Source organism: Puma concolor, chromosome E2 (assembly GCF_028749965.1).
Source record: "Puma concolor isolate L17-30 chromosome E2, mPumCon1.1.hap2, whole genome shotgun sequence".
Lineage (NCBI taxonomy): Eukaryota > Metazoa > Chordata > Mammalia > Carnivora > Felidae > Puma > Puma concolor.
The window spans coordinates 15,270,234-15,290,045 of NC_141681.1; the positions used below are offsets into that span (position 1 = coordinate 15,270,234).

The 19,812-nt window shown below is 43.6% G+C and overlaps 2 protein-coding genes across 3 annotated transcripts in view; one reads left to right on the top strand and one right to left on the bottom strand.

Annotated features, from left to right (window-relative positions):
• PKD1L3 (polycystin 1 like 3, transient receptor potential channel interacting) overlaps positions 1 to 8,347 on the bottom strand; it is a 93,713-nt gene extending 85,366 nt beyond the window's left edge. Inside the window, 3 exon segments of the mRNA XM_086690887.1 lie at positions 4,662 to 4,768; positions 6,268 to 6,380; positions 6,382 to 8,347. Coding sequence (XP_086547013.1) covers positions 4,662 to 4,768; positions 6,268 to 6,380; positions 6,382 to 6,576 — 415 coding nt within the window. The 5' untranslated portion in view covers positions 6,577 to 8,347.
• Positions 8,348 to 8,502: 155 nt separating this feature from the next.
• Positions 8,503 to 18,546, top strand: DHODH (dihydroorotate dehydrogenase (quinone)). 2 transcript variants are annotated; one of them, XM_025920754.2, is made up of 9 exons: positions 8,503 to 8,585; positions 10,683 to 10,895; positions 11,016 to 11,215; positions 12,963 to 13,045; positions 15,434 to 15,621; positions 16,292 to 16,405; positions 17,269 to 17,422; positions 17,596 to 17,755; positions 18,234 to 18,546. In XM_025920754.2, the coding sequence occupies exons 1-9, from the start codon at positions 8,565 to 8,567 to the stop codon at positions 18,286 to 18,288; spliced, it is 1,188 nt and encodes a 395-aa protein (XP_025776539.1). In that variant the 5' UTR covers positions 8,503 to 8,564; the 3' UTR covers positions 18,289 to 18,546. The 2 variants fall into 2 exon arrangements, with proteins under 2 accessions (XP_025776539.1, XP_086545141.1); XM_086689015.1 differs by having other exon boundaries at positions 17,269 to 17,405.
• Positions 18,547 to 19,812: the final 1,266 nt, after the last annotated feature.

Genomic DNA, 19,812 nt, shown 5'->3' on the forward strand with positions numbered 1-19,812 from the left:
CAAAATAATAAATATAAAAAAAAATTTAAAAATAAAAAAATAAAGTCTTTGCAGAGTCTTTCAAATGAAGGAAGTGTTCTTTCTCATATTTTTTAATTTTGAAAATAAATACTATTTGGGAAAGATGCATTAGCCTGAAATGACCTCAGTCAATACCAGTCTGGGATGATTATATAGAGAACACCTGACCAAAAGGCTGGAAAAGAGACAACTCAAAGTGCCTCTAGGGTTTAGTCTTAGGGGTATGACCCCCAACTTCAAGTTTTAGATGTCTTTGTCAACAAGCCCTCTAAGTATCCCTTAAAAGAGCAATTTAGAAATTGTCATTGTAGAGACATGAATATTTATCTAAAGAACAAATGTAAAAATCAGCTTTTCCAAATGATTTTGTTTTTTGGTGTTTGGTGTGGGTTTTTGTTTTTTGTTTTTTTAGTTTTTTAAATTTTTATTTATTTTGAGAGAGACAGAGAGTGTGAACAGGGGAGGGAGAGAGAATACCAAGCAGACCCCACACTGTCAGTGCAGAGCACAACACAGGGCTCGAACTCACAAACTGTGAGACCATGACCTGAGCCAAAGTCAGATGCTTAACCAACTGAGCCACCCAGGGACCCCCAATTGCTTTTGTAAATGGGTACTTGTGAGTTGGGGAAGAAGTGTTTTGTGATGGCATTAGATGAAAGTAAAGATGGTGTACTTTGGAAACTTAAATCTTTACCGAAATCACCCTGATGGTAATTAAAGCATTGAGGCTGAAGACGCATTTGAAAAGTTTCAATAAAGCTATGTCATAAAATGCGAGTTTTGAGAGAGCAGTGCTCCTAAATTAATATACTATTTTATATAACATCTGCTTTTAAATATCCCTTTGTAGAGGGGTGCCTGGCTGGCTCAGCTGGAAGAGCATATGACTCTGGATCTTAGGGTCATGAGTTCAAGCCCTAGGTTAGGGGCAGAAATATTTTTATAAAATAAATAAATATGCCTTTGTAGAACAAGTTACTAAGTTAATAAATGAGACATTTGACTGTTTCACCTATATCCTTAGATATGATATAGTCAAGTTTACCCCAAAATAATTGTCTTTAAATCTTCTCAATGAAGAAGGAGATTTGCCTTATCTGGAGTTGCCTTATGTTTATGTATGTCAGGTCCTTTGAAAATTTTTTTTCTTTAAATTTTTAAGTAGTCTCTACCTTATAAGTAATCATTTTCATTAGTTTTTGTTTGCTTTTCCATTATGTTTATACAGATGTGTGTGTTGGTATATACACATATATATTCATGTTACCCTCTTTCTTAAAGTTAGCAATACATTACACATTTTCTGCAGGGTTTTTTCCACAAAAACAAAAACAAAACAACAAAAAAACCAGAAGTAACCCCACTGCAGTACACAGAGATATGCCTCATTTCTTTTTACAACCAGGACCCCCCTAGATGGGTATATGGATTATTTCTATTTTTTTGCTATTACAAAGAGAGCCACAATGAATAGCCTCGTGTGTGTACCTTTTTATATTTTTGCCAGTGTAACTTTGGGATAGATTCCCAGCAGGTGGAAGGCTCAGTCAAGGGGTAGATGTCAATGCTATTTTGCTAGAGATTGCCAAATACCTCTCCCTAGAAACCATCTTATTGCATTTCCATTAGCAATGTACGAAAGTACCTACTTTTCTAGAGTCTTGCCAACAGAATATGTTGTTAAGTTTGTGGATTCATGCCCATCTGATAGGTGGGAAATGGTATCTCAGTTTTAATTTGCATTTCTCTATTTTTTGAATGTTAAGGAACAAATTTACAAATACTTTTCCCACCAACACATTATTTTGGGAGAGGCACTCCTTAAGTTCACAATAAAATGTATAAACACTAATGCAACAATAGTGACTTCTGAATACTTCTAAGCAATTACATGTGTCAATACTTTAGGTTTAAAGGTAATTAGCAGGGGCACCTGGGTGGCTCAGTAGGTTAAGTACCCCCTGCTCTTGATTTTGGTTCAGATCATGATCTTGCCATTTTCTGAGTTTGAGCCCTGCGTTGGCCTCTGCATTCTCTGGGAGCCTGCTTTGTATCTCTCTCTCCCTTTCTCTCTGTCCCTCCCCCACTCGTGCTCTCTCTCAAAATAAGTAAGTAAACTTAAAAAAAAATATAAAGGTTGGGGCGCCTGGGTGGCTCAGTTGGTTAAATATCCGACTTCAACTCAGGTCATGATTTCGCTGTCTGTGAGTTCGAGCCCCACACCAGGCTCTGCACTGACAGCTCAGAGCCTGGAGCCTGCTTCAGATTCTGTGTCTCCCTCTCTCTGCCCTTCCCCCGCTCATGGTCTGTCTCTCTCTCTCTCAAAAATAAACAAACATTAATATATATATATATGTGTGTGTGTATACATATATATATATATATATATATATATATATATATAAAAGTAATTAGCAATATTGGATCTCCAATGACCTTTGACATGAATGTGATGCCATCTAGAAGCAGAAAACACACTTTGCATAAAAAACAGAAATTTCACAATACTAGCAGTAAGAACTATAATATTCTGCCAGGCACTATTCTAATACTTTACTTGTATAATTTTACAGATCCTCATAACAATCCTTTGAAGGACTTGCCAGGTGCCACAACAGGAAAGTTCCAGAATCAAGACATGAACTCAGAAGTCTGACATGAGAGCCTGAGCTCCTAACTGCAGAGACTTATTTAATATGATTATGGGAAAGCAGGCTCCGAATTTGCAGTGCTGGCTTAGATAATTGAATATAATTCTTTAAAAAAATTTTTTTTGGGGGGTTATTTTTCTTTCAACATTTTATCTTTAAGTAATTTCTACACCCAACATGGGGCTTGAACTCACAACCCCAAGAGTCTCATGCTCCACCAACTCAGCCAGGTTGCCCCTAGAATTTTTTTTTTTTTTTTAAATTTAAGTAGGCTTCATGCCCAGTGTGGCACCCAACATGGGGCTTGAACTCAAGACTGATGCTTACCTGAGCCATTCAGGCGCCCCACCCCTAGAATTCTTTTTGCCCCAGATTATCCTCTGTACAAACATTCTCTATTTCACAACAGTAATATCTTGCAAGTACATGAGTGATAAATATCAGGAAATGCATTTCACTCCAAAATGAAGAGTAAGTGAAAATGTCTAAAAACTCAAATCTTGGAGTGTGAAAAATGGACGGAAAAATTGTCATCATTTAGGCTATATTAAGGGTTGTTTTTCCTATCGTGGAGATGGGCTGGGCCAAACAGCCTGCTGTGAAGATGGAGAAGAGTTCACAATCACTCCCATCTGTGACAGTGAAACACAGGACCACTTGATTTACGCAGAGACCAGCCTCACAACCTTGCCCTTGCCAACAACAGCATGCTATCACAGCAAAATCGGACAAACATATCACAGGGAGCTTGAAAGGGTGGAGAATGAGAGGCTGGAAACCAAAAATTTATCAACTTGAAATACTGAGTCCTTTCAATACCCAGTATTTGAGGACGGTGATCTTTTATTTTTCTCATAATAGATAAACATTGCAATGTATTGTTTTATGAAGCACCCAAAGATGCTTCATATTTTAATAAGAATGTATTTGCATTTTTTAAAGTGGAATAAAATTTTTACTCAGATTCGGAGGCATAGTAAGGTCTCCAAGAATTCACAGAGTTAAGACTGAATGCTGTATGTAACACCATGAAAAATGCTGATTCAAAGAAAAACCACACACACATTCACACACACAATTTTCATGGCCTACTCCTGAGAAAAACTTATAGACAACAGCCTCCTCACCCTTCACCCTCACATCTTCCTACACCATACTCTATTTTCCTCCTTTAGCTTTTCTCGTCTTCCTTCCGAAGCCCAAGCACTGAATGGATTCGGGTACCGGAGGAAAAGGGAGTTTACTCATACACTTTCTCCCACACTCCACCCAAGTCAAGACATGAAGGCAACATCAGGCACAACTCTACCTACCAGAGTAGGCTGCATGTGAAAGTCATTCCAGATGAACAGTTACTTACTGTAATCGGTATCATGAAAATCAATATCTAATCAGTATCATCAAAATCCCTATATCCATCCTATGGACTATCACTCACAGGCTCTGTGACATGAAACCTTCTGGAGCACTCCAACCTTCTTTTTGTTTAACCACACCCTTAAGTAAACCTCAGGGCATAATGTCCTTTATCTGCCCCTGAGACAGGACTAGGACACAAACCCATCCTTTTTATTTTTTTAATATGTATTTATTTTTGAGAGAGAACGAAAGAAAGAGAGCACAAGTGAGGGAGGGACAGAGAGAGGGAGAGAGAGAGAATCCCAAGCAGTGTGCGGCCTGACACTGGGCTTGAACTCATGAACTGTGAGATCACCACCTGAGCTGAAATCAAGAGTTGGACGTTTAACCAACTAAGCCACTCAGGTGCCCTGAAAACACACCTATTCTTAAACATTCTCCTCTTGGCTGGTTCCCCCTTAATAAACCATTTCTTGTCAAGCTGGACTTGTCAGCCTTTTTCTTTAGTTTTTCTTTCGGTCCTCAGATGTCACTTTGCATATACCTTTCATGGAACAGACTCCTTAACCAACATACTGTAGGTTTCCAGAAATTATGCCTTTGGCCGCATGTGGCTTCATCACTTACCAGCCTGGCAACTGAAAGAATGCCCCAGTGAGCCCAAGTGCACTGTTGATGAGATCCAGTTGGAGTTTCTGGACATCTAAGTGCATCTGGTGGGCTTTGTGACCCTGCTGGCCGCGATATCTGTTGAAGGAGGACCAGACACAGATCCTCATACTCCAAAGTCAACCATTTTAAAAATTAAATATGAAAACCAAATTTTACTAGCTTCCAATAGGTGAAACTTCAGGATTTCTCCCTGGTACTATGTATTGTTGGGGTCCGGGAGCCAACAGTCAAGAAATAATTCTTGAGACAACTTTGGTGCCAAAAAGGTGATTTTATTAAAGCATGGGGACAGAACCCACAGGCAGAAAGAGCTGCTGGGGTATTGTGAGGAGTGACTTACTACATCCCGATAATATATAATATATTATATATGATATAATGAAGAGTGACTGACTTTATCTACCTCCCTACCTACCTACCGGAAGGGGGTTAGGGATAGAATAAGTCTCCAAGCAATCAAGACCTTAGTCACGAGACCCTTCAGATGTGTATCAGTGGGCCATATGCTTGCAAGATGATTGTTCACATGTATCTTGGGTTGGGGGTAGAGATAAAGGAAGTTTCCAAAGGGATTTTTATATGTTAAAGACTTACAGGATCCTGGAGGTTGAGCTAAGTTTGCCTTTTGCCTCCAGCAAAGTACTAACATTGAAGCAGTTAAGGAGGGACACTGAAGCAGTTCCTCCTGGAGGAAGGTCACTCAGCCTGTCTCAAGTGTTGTACTTGTCACTGGGCTGCAAGTTTTAAAGAAGTTTAATATTTTCTATATTTCTTTTGCCTTTGTTCTCCACCTCACCTCCACATAGTATAGATTTTTCATATATTATGTGTTATCACCAGGCTTAGTATTAATTTACCTAGACTTCAATGAAGACGACGATGATATAATTGCACCTTGGATTTTTCTGTAAGATCACAGTATTATGGTGCATGGTTTTGAAAATATCTCTGTAAGACAGATAACAGGCAAATAATTTCTCTCCTGGTTTCTGAGTTAGGAAACTTGGAGCCAAGAGTGATAAAGAAGTATTTACCAGGAAAAAAGTGGCCATAAAAGGTTTCCCACTTCAGAAACTTGCACAGTACTTGTAGTGAAAGATCAGGTATGTTACGTTTTGATAAAACACTAAAAAAAAAAAAAATCTCATCATCTTTGCTACACAGACAATTCAAAGGCTGAAGCTCAAAAGTGTAAATATTTCAGAAGAACTGTGGTAATGAAGTAAAGCAACAGATTTTCTGTGTACAAAAGTGGAAAGATTTAAATTTTTTTCTTACTCCTATTCCAGAGTCAAAGTAAGGAAGTTCCCTTCATTTTTTTAAACCTTATTGATTTATTTTGAGTGAGTGAGTGAGAGAGAGAGAGAGAGAGAGTAAGAGCAAGCATGAGCAGGGAAGGGGCAGAGAGAGAGGATCCCAAGCAGGCTCTACACTGTCAGCACCAAGCCTGATGTGGGGCTCCAACTCATGAACCGTGAGATCATGACCTGAGCTGAAACCAAGTCAGATGCTTAACTGACTGAGCCACCCAGTGCCCCAAAGAAGTGTCCTTCGTACATGCTAAGTCTCAGAGCCTTACCTGGGTTGTTTTTCTTCTTGATGTTTTCCCAGCAGGAGATTTTGTCCAATCCACCACTTACTCCTCTCTTCTAGAAAGTCCCAGAAAAGATCCCGAACCTTCCCGGTTCCAAGTGTAAGCAAGGTGTCCTCCCTGGACACAGCAGTTTTCTGCTTCCTCAAAGCTACAGTGAAACTTGTTAAGCTGATAACAATTATTTTTACCATGTTGCTCTGGGCTATTTAGCTCACTTCCTAGAATGATACCTGTTCTGACATATAACCAAAGACAGATTCTTCCTCTTAAGAACATTTTCTCTGTGAACTATGAGCAACAACAGTGCAGGGGCTCAGCAGCTGCCTGGTCCTTTAAAAATGTTCTTAGTGGGTTAGTCATATTTGTTAGTATTATTCTTTTAGGAATAGGGAATAATTAGTCAAGGAGATAAAAGATGTTTTGTGTGTTTTTAATTTAAGAACCCAGGTGGAGTTCCTATAAGCTGAAAACAAACAGCAAAGATCAATAAAACGACGAGTCTTTATAGGGCACCACCACCTGTGTCTACACAACCAGATACGCTTTGAGCTAATTACTTGCTAAGCCTAAGCTGTAAAGGAGAAGATGATGAATATGTAAGTCAGAGTTGCTAAAAATTGAGAAAAGTATTGTGTGGTTTTTTAAAAGGAAACCATTCTGGCAGACCCCCACGCTGTGTCTAAGTTATTGTATTTTGTTTTTTAAATACATTCAGCCATAAAACCAGGCATAAACTATATGCTAAAGCTCTTACACAACCATGAATGAATGAATACAAATTAATACAAACAGAACTGAAAATTAATGAAATGAAAACGTGCTGAACTAAACAGTTACCTGACATAAAAACTGTACTGGCTTATGACCACACAGGTTCTTTTGATTTGGCACACAAGCTATTTCATGCTGTAGGGAAAAATCAGTTCTCTCACCACTTTATTTAGCTTGCTGAAAAACCTTTGTTCATACAGCATGTCATTTGTTTTGCACCTGTGGCACATCTATCATTTAGTTTAGCCAGTTTTCTTTCTTGGCACCAAAATGTGATAACAAATACAAATAACTGTGGGCACTGACATAGCATGGTAGGTTTCAGGGTTCAGTTGGTTATCCAAATGGCCTAAATGCTTATACTACCTTTAAAAATCACTATGGAAAGATACTACTATCAACAATTCTCTTAAGTGTATACTCCAAGAATACACCTCCCTCAGTCTGAAAAACACTGCAGTAATCAAAAGATAAATATGGTATGGTCCCTACTTTCAGAACGTGTACAGTCTAGTTAGGGGAAAAAAGATATAACAATTGTAGTTTAAATAAAGACAGTGTCACTGGACAGGTACAGCATATATCTATCTATAAAAGTTCAGATGAGAAAGAAATTATTTCCAGCACGTGGCCATATTGAGATAGAAGAAACGGTCATACCGGGAGAAGCCAATGTGATTTAGTAAATGCATAGAAGAGGAAAGTATTTATAAAGAGAAATAATTCTGGGGGTGGGGCAGGGTGGGCACTTGTGGAGACAGCAGTGGGAAGGGAAACTAGAAAACTGAAAAGTCTTGAAATGGCAGGAAAAAGAGTGTCCAATTAATTTGGAAGGCTTCTGACTAGGAGTCCACTAAGTCTTCGCTGCAATGGAATCGTTCTGGGTGTTACAAGACTTTGTAACAAAGTGTTGATTTCCCAACACTTTCATTAATATACATACTTACGCACATACATACGTTTAAGGCATTTTTAAGTGAAACCTGAGGCTGATGGAAACTTCTCTGAGGTCAACTCCACAGTGCCGTAATTCATTCCAACCTTTTTTTCAGTGCCTGATATATGGTCTCAATACCTGCTTTACCTAGAGCGCAAGCATATCACATGTTCAACTTAAATGATCAAGATATTGGTGACAGTGTTGCTTAGAACTGAAGCTCTACCTATGCGCATTCTCTCGCTGAGGTCGCAGAGCCGCAGAACAGGTACACACACCACCCCAAGCCGAGTGTATCGCAACACAGCTTAGCGCGGCGCCCACACCTGGACTGCGGCGGGCGGAAGGAGCGTGACTGCCGTGATTGCGCGCGCGAGCACCAGCGTCTAGCCACACCTCCGGGGCGGAGCGAGGCCTTTTCGGCCGCTGGGAGGCCCGCCTCACCCTCCTGTCTGGCGATTGGTGAGGTGGCAGCTGCAGGGGCGGTGATTGGAGGGCTCACCACCATCTCTTCCAATGGAAATAAGCCAGAGGCGGGCCCAGTGGCGGAAGGAGCATGGCGTGGAGACTGCTGAAAGTGAGTTCAGAAAGCGGGCTCTGCGGCAGTAGAGCCAGGAGTTGGGCGAGGAGTGGGGCTAAAGCAGTTGGAGGGCTAACCTGGGGCGAAGTGCGGTTCCAAGATAGTGGGCCCAGTTTGCACGTCTGTGCGTGTCTGGAGGCACACGTGCGTGTGCATTTACACGTGTGCTTGGCCAGTGTGCATAAGGGCACGTTCCTGTCTGGGTAGATGCAGGTCTGTGTCAGCGCACGTGGGCCAAACGTTTATTGAGCCTGGCACACGGGCGTTTAGTGAACACATGACCGCATAACATTGTGTGCAGGATCCATCGTGCAGTGAAGTTACACTAAAACATGGCCCCAGCCCTTCTAGATGAAATTTTAGGGCGGGGGCTTATGTAACTGTGTTCAGATACTTGTTGACATTAAGGAGCGTTCCTACAATCCGCTGGAGACTGGAAGCAAGACAATAAATACTTGTTCTGTATCGACAACTGGGAGTGACTTTCAAAAGGCAAATCTGATCATGCCACCAAGTTGTTGAGGGAGAACCCGAATCTTCATTTTGGCCAACGTCTCTGTTTATCTCCCCAGCTTCTTTTTAAGCCGTGCTTTGCCTTGTTCCTTGGTTCCAGACAAACCTTTCCCCTTCCCCCATTTCTTGGGTGCATCTCCTTACCCTGTGCCACTGTGAGCGCCTTTACACTTTTTCATACCCTTCCACCGCGTCCTAGTTAACTCCTATTTATCTTTTGGACATCAGCTTTAAGTCACTTCCTCAAAGAAGCCTTCCTCTACCTCTGAGATTGGGTTGGGGTGTGTTATTACCGTATGTTAATTCATAGCTATTGGCAGTTACATATTTGCGTGATCATTGATTAATGACTGTTTCTTCATAAGATTGTCGTCTCTTTGAGGGCGGAGACTGTTTCGCCCACCTCTGAGTGCTCGATTACTGTTGGGCAGATGACTGACTGACTGACTGACTGATGACTCATCATCTGGCAGTGATAACTATGAACCACTTTTCAAGTAGGATTCTTTGTTTTTGAGAGAAAGAGAGTGGGTGAGGGGCAGAGAGGCGGAGAGAGAGAAGCCCAAGCAGGGGCTCCATCCCACAAACAGTAAGCTCATGACTTGAACCCAAATCAAGGGTTGGATGCTCAACTGACTGAACCACCCAGGTGCCCAAAACTAGATTAGTGATTCTTGACTCAATAAGACCTGATGCTCCTTAAAAAAAATATTTTGCAACTGCTTTTATTATCCTGAAGTGGAATTTATGTATAATGTAATCCATCTACGTATAATTTTAAAAGATTAGCATAATGTCCTAACTGGAATATAAAGGAGACATTAAAGGAATTCATAATAAAATAACATGTATTTTGGTATGTAAATGTTGGGCATGACTCACTTAGTGAGAGACTCAGGTGTTTAAGCCTCTATTTGGAAATTCCAGCGCCTCAGGTATGTTTTCTTGTCAAAACCCAAACAAAGCATTATACCATTCCTGAGATCTCTGAAACGGTGAACAAGGCTTAGTAACGTTCTGTGCAACACAGTGCAGTCATCTCTCAATTTATGATGGAACTACATTCCTGGAAAAGTCAATGCATATGAAAACTGTGCATGACATAGTTGGTGTTTATGTGGTGGAATACAGGCTCAAATAATATGAATAGATTTTTTTTACATACTGAATGTCAGTAGTATCTCCAAAAGTCATGCAGGACAGGGACACTTCATCTGTCAGACAGCCTAAAACAGTGCAGGTGTCTACCTTTACAGATTTCTGCCCACTTCAATCTATTAGCATTCCTCCAAAATGCCTACCACATGTCCCCCAGGGGGCAGTACTGCCTCTTTTGAAGCCTCTGGCCTAGAGTCCTTCAAGGCCAGACAAGTATGGGTCAGCAGAAGTGTGGATACAGCCTCTGAAAGTAGAGACCAATGTGTGAGCAAGACTAGAAATGAAGGAGACCAGTGTTTGCAGAAGGCCAGGGATATCGCTTCATATCACATGTCATTATGTCCTGTGTGCCTGGGTGTATAGGGCTCAGAGAAGTTACTGCGGTCTGGCCCCGTTGGGCCTTTTTCTTTTTTTCCCCCTCAGAAGCGGGCCCAGGATGCTGTGGTCATCCTGGGGGGCGGAGGACTTCTCTTCACTTCCTACCTGACGGCCATGGGGGATGAACATTTCTATGCTGAACACTTGATGCCAGCTCTGCAGAGGCTGCTGGACCCGGAGTCAGCCCACAGGCTGGCCATTCATTTCACCTCCCTGGGGCTCCTTCCTCGTGCCACATTTCAAGACTCTGACATGCTGGTAGGTGCTCTTGGAACACCTTCTGATTAACAAGCTCCACAGGCACTTCTGACACAGACATGCTGGGGCCTGCACTTTGAGAAACACCAGGATAGCCTGGCTTTGTTTCCTTCTCCCTAGGAAGTGAGAGTCCTGGGCCATAAATTCCGAAATCCAGTTGGAATTGCTGCAGGATTTGATAAGCATGGGGAAGCTGTGGATGGACTTTACAAGATGGGCTTTGGTTTTGTAGAGATTGGCAGTGTTACTCCAAAACCTCAGGAAGGAAACCCCAGACCCAGAGTCTTCCGCCTCCCAGAGGACCAAGCTGTCATTAACAGGTGTGTGAATGGACCAGAGGTCACAGGGGATGCTTTCTTCCCAGGAGGGCGTGCAGCGATGGGAGATCTGCCTGTTTTTTCTGTCATACAGTGTGGACGTTTTTCTGCTATTGGGAATGTTCGAGAACCATGTTGAGCGTCTCCTGTGTGGAGGCATAAAAGCAGATTTTATTATTCTAGTTTAACACATATACACCCCAGGGGCTCAGAGAGCTACATGACTTATCTCTAATCATGAGATCATAAGTGGGAGATCTGGGGTTGAGATTAATACATTTGACTTCAGAGTTTGTGCTTTTTTCACATTGTTACTCCAGTGCTCTTGCCCAGCACTGTCCAGCAGAAATATGATGTGTAATTTAAAATATTCAGGTATGTAATTTAAAATATTCAGCTAGTCACAATAAAATAGTAAAGAGAAATGGGTGAAATTCACTTCAATAATATATTCTATTTAATTATTATTTATAATTATATCTAATTATAAATACTTAACATGTTCTGAATGTCATTTTAACACATAATCAAAATAAAAATGATTAATTAACTATTTACCATCTTTGGTAGCAAGTCTTCTAAATCCAGTGTGCATTTGACTTAAAGCGCTCTCAGGGTGTACTGGCCACATTTCAAGTGCTCAGGGGCACATGTGGCTACAAGTTCTTGAACTGGATGGTGAAGCCCTACCCTTTAGTAAACTGGAAATTTTAATAATCCATATGGATAGCTGCTTTTAATAAGAGAGATCCTTCTAGATTGTGTAAAGCCCTTCTCTTTGCAATCCCTAGGCAGTATTCACTATAGCAAACCCAGAAAATGAAAAAGTGTCTGCTTTTTGGTAACAGAATTTTGAGAGTCTCCTTGAAAGAGTTTAACAGGCATCTTTGGGACCATTGATGGCCTTCTGGAAGATGAACCTGTGGGAGTTTTAGGTGGCCGCACTTCCTGCTTTATTGTACTTATTTCAGGGAAATTTTCCAGCATTAGAGATGAAGTTATTGAGCTTTCTGTTGCACTGCAGGCTGGGATCGGTATCTTCAGAATTTCCAGGCAAAATATACTTGTTGATGATTCGGCTGCCACAAGTAACTGCAGGTACCAGGACAACGGTACTGGGCAGAATCCATAAACGAGAAGTGGTTGAGGGAGGAGAGCCTGTGTGTTCGGCCTCCTTGCTGTGGGTGGCTTGGAGTGGGTGCCCAGTAAGCGCCTGCCAAGTGAATCGAGCAATTTATTCATGAAGTAAACAAAACAGGTGCTCCTCTATCTGTTCAGTGTTTTTGGCTGCAAGTAACAAAGTGGCTTAAACAATAGGCATTTGTTATTATTTCTTCTCTGGGAGGGAGCTTGTGGAGCACAGGCAGGAGGAGGAAAGATGGGTTGTCAGGGAGGCCCCGCTGCAGGGGAGGGGTACATAAGTGAGGAGGAGTGTGGGTTGGATTCAGACAGGTCGGGGGACAGCTACCTGGCGAGTCTGGGCTATTTCCAGTGCTAGGTACCTGAGCGACTTGTTTGCAAATTTAAATCTTTCCCTCTGTGTTTGATGGTGTTCTGGCAAGTTTTCTAGGAATTCCAGGGGTGTTTAAACCTTGAAAGTCTAAGAACTGACTCTGATTTTTTTTTTTCTTTCCTGTTTTTAAAAGTCCAAAGTATAGTAGAAGTGGCCATGAAACCATCTCTCCAAAGTGTCTGCCTTATGGCCGAGGGCTCTAACCTCATCCCCTCCCCACCTGCTTATATGTTACAGATATGGATTTAACAGTCACGGACTCTCGGTGGTGGAACACAGGTTGCGGGCCAGACAGGAGAAGCAGGCCAGGCTCACAGAAGGTAAAGTGGGGTTGTGCTAATGGGCCTTTCTCCATTTGTTGTGAGGAAACCTGTGGGAGAAAGGTCAGGAATTCTTAATGAAGTAAATGTGACTGAACAATAGGGAAAAAAATACTATGGAACTCGGGACTTTTCCTGCCTTTATCACAGTCAGCAAGATTGTAACTGAATTTCATAATTTAGTAAAGACTTGCTTAGTTTCTCCCTCGTTATATAACCTGTGTTGTGTCATAACTGGGGCTGCTTGGAAGTGAGCAAAGCAGTCCCGCTGTGGTCACGTGGGTAGTTGAGATGTGAGCAGAACTTGAACTCCATCTTCCTCGGTCTTCCTATGATGTCCTTTTGTGCGTTATGTAAACAATACATGTTAATTATAGAAGCATTAGTAAATACAGAGAAGCATCAAGAAGAAAAGTGAAATTAATCATACCCCTCCCTACTCGGGGAGAATTAATCCTGACTTTTGGGAAAATATCCCTCATGACTTGTTCAGAAAACACCATGCATGTTGTAAGGCTGCCTTCAGAGATGCCGATGTCTGTTCTCTGGGGCTCTGCTCTCCCTCCAGATCCATGTAGTGCCTATAGCTCTGTTTTGTCCTCACCACCCCTTCCTAGGTGTCTTCTGAGATTGTGTGGGGCTGTGGCCATTTTCCTCTAGAACTCTTTCCAGGAATTTAAGTGTCATCAAATGTCCTGGTAGTGAGATAAGAAAAACCTATGGACATCGGATTCACTTCAGGAAGTAAGGTTGAAAGGGCCGAGGCAGTCGGCAATCTCTGATTTTAGGAGAAGGAAGTTACCTTGTTTGGAAATCCCAAGCTTTGGTAGGAGCAGACCCTGCTATACTACAGACCTTTCCATTTGGGGAACTTTGAAGCTTATAATATGACCTCCATAGCTTGTGATACTCTCCTGCCTTCTTGCTTCCCTTTCTTCTTTTCATTGTCCCCAGTGTGAAGCTTTAGCCCCTTTTCTTCCTTGCCCCTCCCTCACCCCTACTCCAGCACTAACACTGATTGAAGCAGAATCTTCCAGCAGATTTGTTCATGTTTTCCAGCATCTAGAAGCCTTGACTACAGCTTATTGCTAGCATAAGTTGACAGAAGCTATGGTGCCTTTTGAAGATAGAGTAATTCAGAAATTTCTGTCTAACTTCAGAGTCTTGGCCCTTTGGGGGCTGATGGAAGGTCCCTTAGCTGCATGAAAGTAAGGCTCCCTTTCAAGCCAGCTCATCGGGGCAAAGAAGAATCAGCTTACAAATGGCTTGGCTTGATGGAGGCTGGACTTGGGAAGCTTGGAGGCCTTGTGCAGCTTTTGTCTAATTGGATGCTACCTACCCCCCCACCCCCACCCCCGCCGCCCCCAAGGGAATCTCATTTACTTTCAAGCTGGTGATTAAAAGGGTGACTAGTTTAGGGAATGAGAAGGTGGTTAGCAACACTAGATGTTGGTCTTTGATCCCAGTGACCTGACACAGCTTTTGGGAGCTCACTTGGTGCTCCAGGTCTTTCCCCAACTATTGCACGGTAAAAGCAGCTGGCACCACTGACCTACCAGTGACCTTTGCAGATAAGGTGGTGTCTTAGAAGCCAAGTACAGACAACCTCTGGCTTTCAGGCACAGCATGTTTCTAAAATGTATTTTTCTAACAGTCCAAAATGCAAGTCAATAATTCCATGGATTTTTAAATTGGGTGGCATAATACTTATCATGCAAACTGAGACATTTTGGGGAGTGAAGGGTGCAGGCATTAATAATTATGCCCAGGCTACAGGAGCAATGAGGGCTGTTCTGGGAGCACTGGGACTTGTGCTCACTCTAGTTATGAGCTGGAGCCCCTTCTCAGAAAACTGAAATTCCAAGTTCTAAAAGATTTATGCCTCTATATTTTAGGCATGGTTAGTGGAAAACATTTTCCAGTCTTGTATACATACTCTTTAATTTTGCCTTTTCTTCCCAACTGCACACCCTGTCACTCAAGTCCAGCAGACAGCCCTTGAGAATAAACAGCTGTCCCTTAACATGCCTGTTGATTTCTGACTGTCCTCATTACATTTATGAGCCCTTACTTTTTATCGCTAGCATTTGCACTCCTAATTTCTCCATTTTCCATTAAATTTTAAAAAAGGAAAAGAACACAGTGCAGTAAAACATCCTAGTAGTTGCCCAAACATGCTGCGCAAAGATGGTGACCTCTTCTTGGTCAGCAAGACCAAGGCGGCAACACCGTGCAGCTTCCATGGTGTTTGCCGGCTGGTCCGGGAAGTTCACACAAAGAGGTGGAGGTGTACGGGGCTCTTCGTGGGCTGTTTAGTCAAGGACATCTTCAAAATGTTGCACAGGGAATGGTGTTTAGGAACAAAATCTTGACAAGCCATCTTTACAGGGGGGCTACCACTGGGAATAAACCTGGGGAAGAATAAGACCTCCGTGGACGCTGCTGCGGACTACGTGGAGGGGGTTCGAGTCCTGGGTCCCTTGGCCGACTACCTGGTAGTGAACGTGTCCAGTCCGAACACCACTGGGCTACGGAGCCTTCAGGGAAAGGCTGAGCTGCGCCACCTGCTGACCAAGGTAGGAAATTACATCTCCAGGCTCCGTTCCACCAGCCTGTCCTACCCACTTCTTTCCAGTTGATTCTTCAGGAAAAAGCTTCAATGTCATTATCAAGGAGTTGTCCTTAGCACCTGGACAAGATAGGACCCCTTGCTATACCTATAATCCCGTCATAACACTGATTATGCTTAACAGTAATTAATGGCTTGGTTACCTGTCCCTGTGTTAAACCATAAACCCTGTGAGAGCAGGGACTGTCTCTCTCTGTCCCTAGCATCGAGCACACTGACTGAATAAATTGGATGACTCTTCTTTTTTTTTAAGTAGGCTCCATGCCCAATGTGGGGCTTGAACTCACGACCCTGAGATCAAGATTTACATGAAACAGCGAGGCACCCCTGGATGAGTCTTTATCAAACAGTACTTGTGACAGTATTTTCTTCTTATCTCTTTTAGAAAAAAAAGTCTCAATAAGCCTTAATATATTAGCCAATACCAGTGACAACATTAGGGACTTAATCTTAGGGATCCCTTTGTTCAGGAGAATCAGATCTGTGGGATGGGTCTTTGGCATAACTGAGAGCTGTATTTTCTGAGAAGGAGAAGTCGCTGGTGCTTCAGCGTGAGAACATGCTGATCTGTGGCTACGGCCTCCAGGGTCCCCGTCTCTGGCCGTGTGTTGTTCTAGGTGCTGCAGGAGAGGGACGCCCTGCAGGGAGCGCGCAAACCGGCTGTGCTGGTGAAGATCGCACCTGACCTCACAGTCCAGGACAAGGAGGATATTGCCAGTGTGGTGAGAGAGGTAGGAGTCCGGCTAGGCCCTGGGACGCCTCTCACTGCCTGGGAGGGGCGGGGGTGGGTGCCATTTGGCCAGCTGGGCTAGCCTGTGGCTTCCTTTCTGTGGTAGTGAGAGCTGGTTTGATATGTCATGATGTAACTCATCATCTAATGAAAAGCTCAGTTGGTTGAGCATCCAACTCGATTTCAGCTCAGGTCATGATCTCACAGTTTGTGGGTTCAAGCCCCAAATCGGGCTCTGAGCTGACAGTGTGGAGCATGCTTGGGATTCTCTCTCTCTCTTTCTCTCCCTCTCCTCCTCCCCTGCTCACACTCTCTCAAAACAAATAAATAAACTAAAAAAAAAAAAAAAAAATTTAGAGAAGCAAATGTTTGGATGAGTCATTTACTTGTACCCATTCCCTTGTCTCTTTCCTCACATTCATCCAGCAAGAGCTCTAAGGCTTGTGCTTGCATTCTTGGTCAGTCTTGGTCAGACTGTTCTGTCACTCTTTCCAGTCTACCCCAGGTCCCTGTGTTATAGGAGAATAGTGGAAACACGGACCAAATCTGGCAGTCCTGGGTTCAAGTCCTAGTTCCACCATGTACTACCTAGGGGCCTTGGACAAGACTAAAGTGAGTGGTTCTAAGGATTAAATCCTATCCTTGTGGAACATTACAGGTGATCTATATGTGATGGCTGCTACTGTTATGTTGAGGCTCATTCAGACCCTTTTTCTAGAAGCGTAGTGAGCTCTGGTATAGCTCTTGCTTCCCGGGGCTGTAGTGTGGGCACCTGGCCCGGCTGCTGTCTCAGACCCTCAGGGAAGCTACTCCGACTGCATCAGTGCCACCACTGGAGGGTTCTTTCTCTGTCTCACATTGCAGTTGGGCATCGATGGACTGATCATCACGAACACCACAGTGAGCCGCCCTGCCGGCCTCCAGGGTGCCCTGCGCTCTGAAACAGGAGGGCTGAGTGGGAAGCCCCTCCGGGATTTATCAACTCAGACCATCCGGGAGATGTATGCACTCACCAAAGGCAAGAATTTGGTGCCTGTGTCTTCAGATCTGTGTGTGGCTCAGGCTCTTGGGTTTGATCCGAATCAGTGTTCCCTGAACTGCTGCATTCAGCCAGGGCCGGAGCGGGGGAAGCCAAACTAAGGGTCTCACGTTGCCTGCCCTTCCTCATGATGTTACGTGTGCTTCTTGCAGGCAGAGTCCCCATCATTGGGGTTGGCGGTGTCAGCAGTGGGCAGGATGCCCTGGAGAAGATCCGGGCGGGGGCCTCCCTCGTGCAGCTGTACACGGCCCTCACCTACAGGGGGCCGCCCGTGGTGGGCAGGGTCAAGCGGGAGCTGGAGGCCCTTTTGAAGTGAGTGGGGCCACGTGTGGCTTGACACAGGTGAAGTTAAAGTGGCATCAGTTGAGGATGACTCACAGGGAGGAGGAGATGCTATTTACCTGTCTATTTATTCCTCATTCAGAAAGGATTCAAGAACGCGGGGGGAAAATTACTCTGTTGCTCCTAAAGAGGACAAAGAGGGCCAAGGAATTCAAGATTAATGGTGTTTATTGGCCTGAGGGGTTCTGGCAGCATCCCTGCTCAGTAACATTGTCTTGATGTCAGGGAGCTGTGAATACTTGAAATTGATTCCTTTCCCAGTGTGAAGACCTAGGTGGAAACACCTCTAGGTTCCTGAGTGAAGACGATGTAGAAGGCAGGAGGCACGCCTCTGCGGGAGACAGGCAGGCATGGTTATGGAGCTGACAGCCTAGGTGAATGTGGGCTTCCAGCGAGAGCAGGGCCTGTCCTTCCCTATTTGCCGAAATTGCTTTTCCTCTTTTTTTAGGGAACAGGGCTTTACGAGAATCACAGATGCCATTGGAGCAGACCATCGGAGGTGAGGATGTTTTCAATAAGAAGCCTGATCTGGAATCTCCCCACTAAATGAGACGGGTCTTTGTGGCTGGATTGAGAGAGGAGAGCCACATCCCCCAAATCACGAGAGCCCTTCCTCCAGCCCAACTGTAAACCCAGTCAGGAGCATCACCAGAATCAATATGAGGCTTTCTTTAATCACTTGTCGGACCATGAACTGCATTCATGAGTCTTTTTAAACTTAAATCCCTTTAATATTGCAAGGACATTAAATATTTGAGGGAGGGGCGCCTGGGTGGCGCAGTCGGTTAAGCGTCCGACTTCAGCCAGGTCACGATCTCGCGGTCCGTGAGTTCGAGCCCCGCGTCAGGCTCTGGGCTGATGGCTCGGAGCCTGGAGCCTGTTTCCGATGCTGTGTCTCCCTCTCTCTCTCTGCCCCTCCCCCATTCATGCTCTGTCTCTCTCTGTCCCAAAAATAAATAAAAACGTTGAGAAAAAAAAAAAATTAAAAAAAAATATTTGAGGGAAAAAAATCATAGAAAAAATAAAGCCATTTAAAACCTGGATTTAAGGGTGCTTGGGTGGCTCAGTTGGTTAAGCGTCCGACTTCGGCTCAGGTCATGATCTCAAGGTCTGTGAGTTCGAGCCCCACATCGGGTTCTGTGCTGACAGCTCAGAGCCTGGAGTTTGCTTCCGATTCTGTGTCTCCCTTTCTCTCTGCCCCTCCCCTGTTTGTGCTCTCTCTCTCTCAAAAATAAATAATAGGCATTAAAAAAAAAAAAAAAAAGTTTAAAACCTGGATTTAAATCCCAACCCTCAGTGAGGGCCACGGACCTCACATAGATGCTGCAGGGCCTTCTAGGCCTCTGCTGCCTGGGGTCAGCTGTGGGTCCAAGGAGCTTGACTCTGTTTCATTCTGCCTTTACTTTTATTTAAGTTTTTGACTTTACTTGAAAATATTTCAAACACAGATAAAGTTGCAAGAATAGGGCTTGAGGGTGGCCATCCTCTGTCTTCACACTGCCTTCCCTCTGTGAGTCTGGGTCCTCATCTTTTCTTAGAAGGACCCCAGTCATGTTGCATTGGGCCTCATGCCCCGCTGACCTCAATTTAATTTGATGACCTTGGTAAAAACCCTGTCTCCAAATAAGGGCACTTTCTGAAGTTCTAGGGGGTTAGGATTTTAATATGTCAGTTTTGGGGAGACACAATTCAGCCCATCACAGGAAAGTGTGCTTGCTGCGCCCCTTCTTTATTATCTGTGGCTTGGGGTGCCATTGGGCAGACAGCTTCTCAAGGTGCTTGAAGACATTAGACAAGATATGAAAGAGGTGTAAAAAGTTGTTAAAAGTAAAAAGAGGTGAAAGAAAGTCGTTAACTGAAGAGAGAGCAGCGCCAGTCTTTTTGATACCGGAAAGCAAATGGGGAAGAGAGGGAAACCTTATCTAGGAAGCGCTGTTGATGTGTGGCATGCCCTCACAGCCAGCAGCTGTGTTCCATCACCTCAGTACAGATTTTTATTCTAAATTTGATTTCTCGGTAGCTCTGCG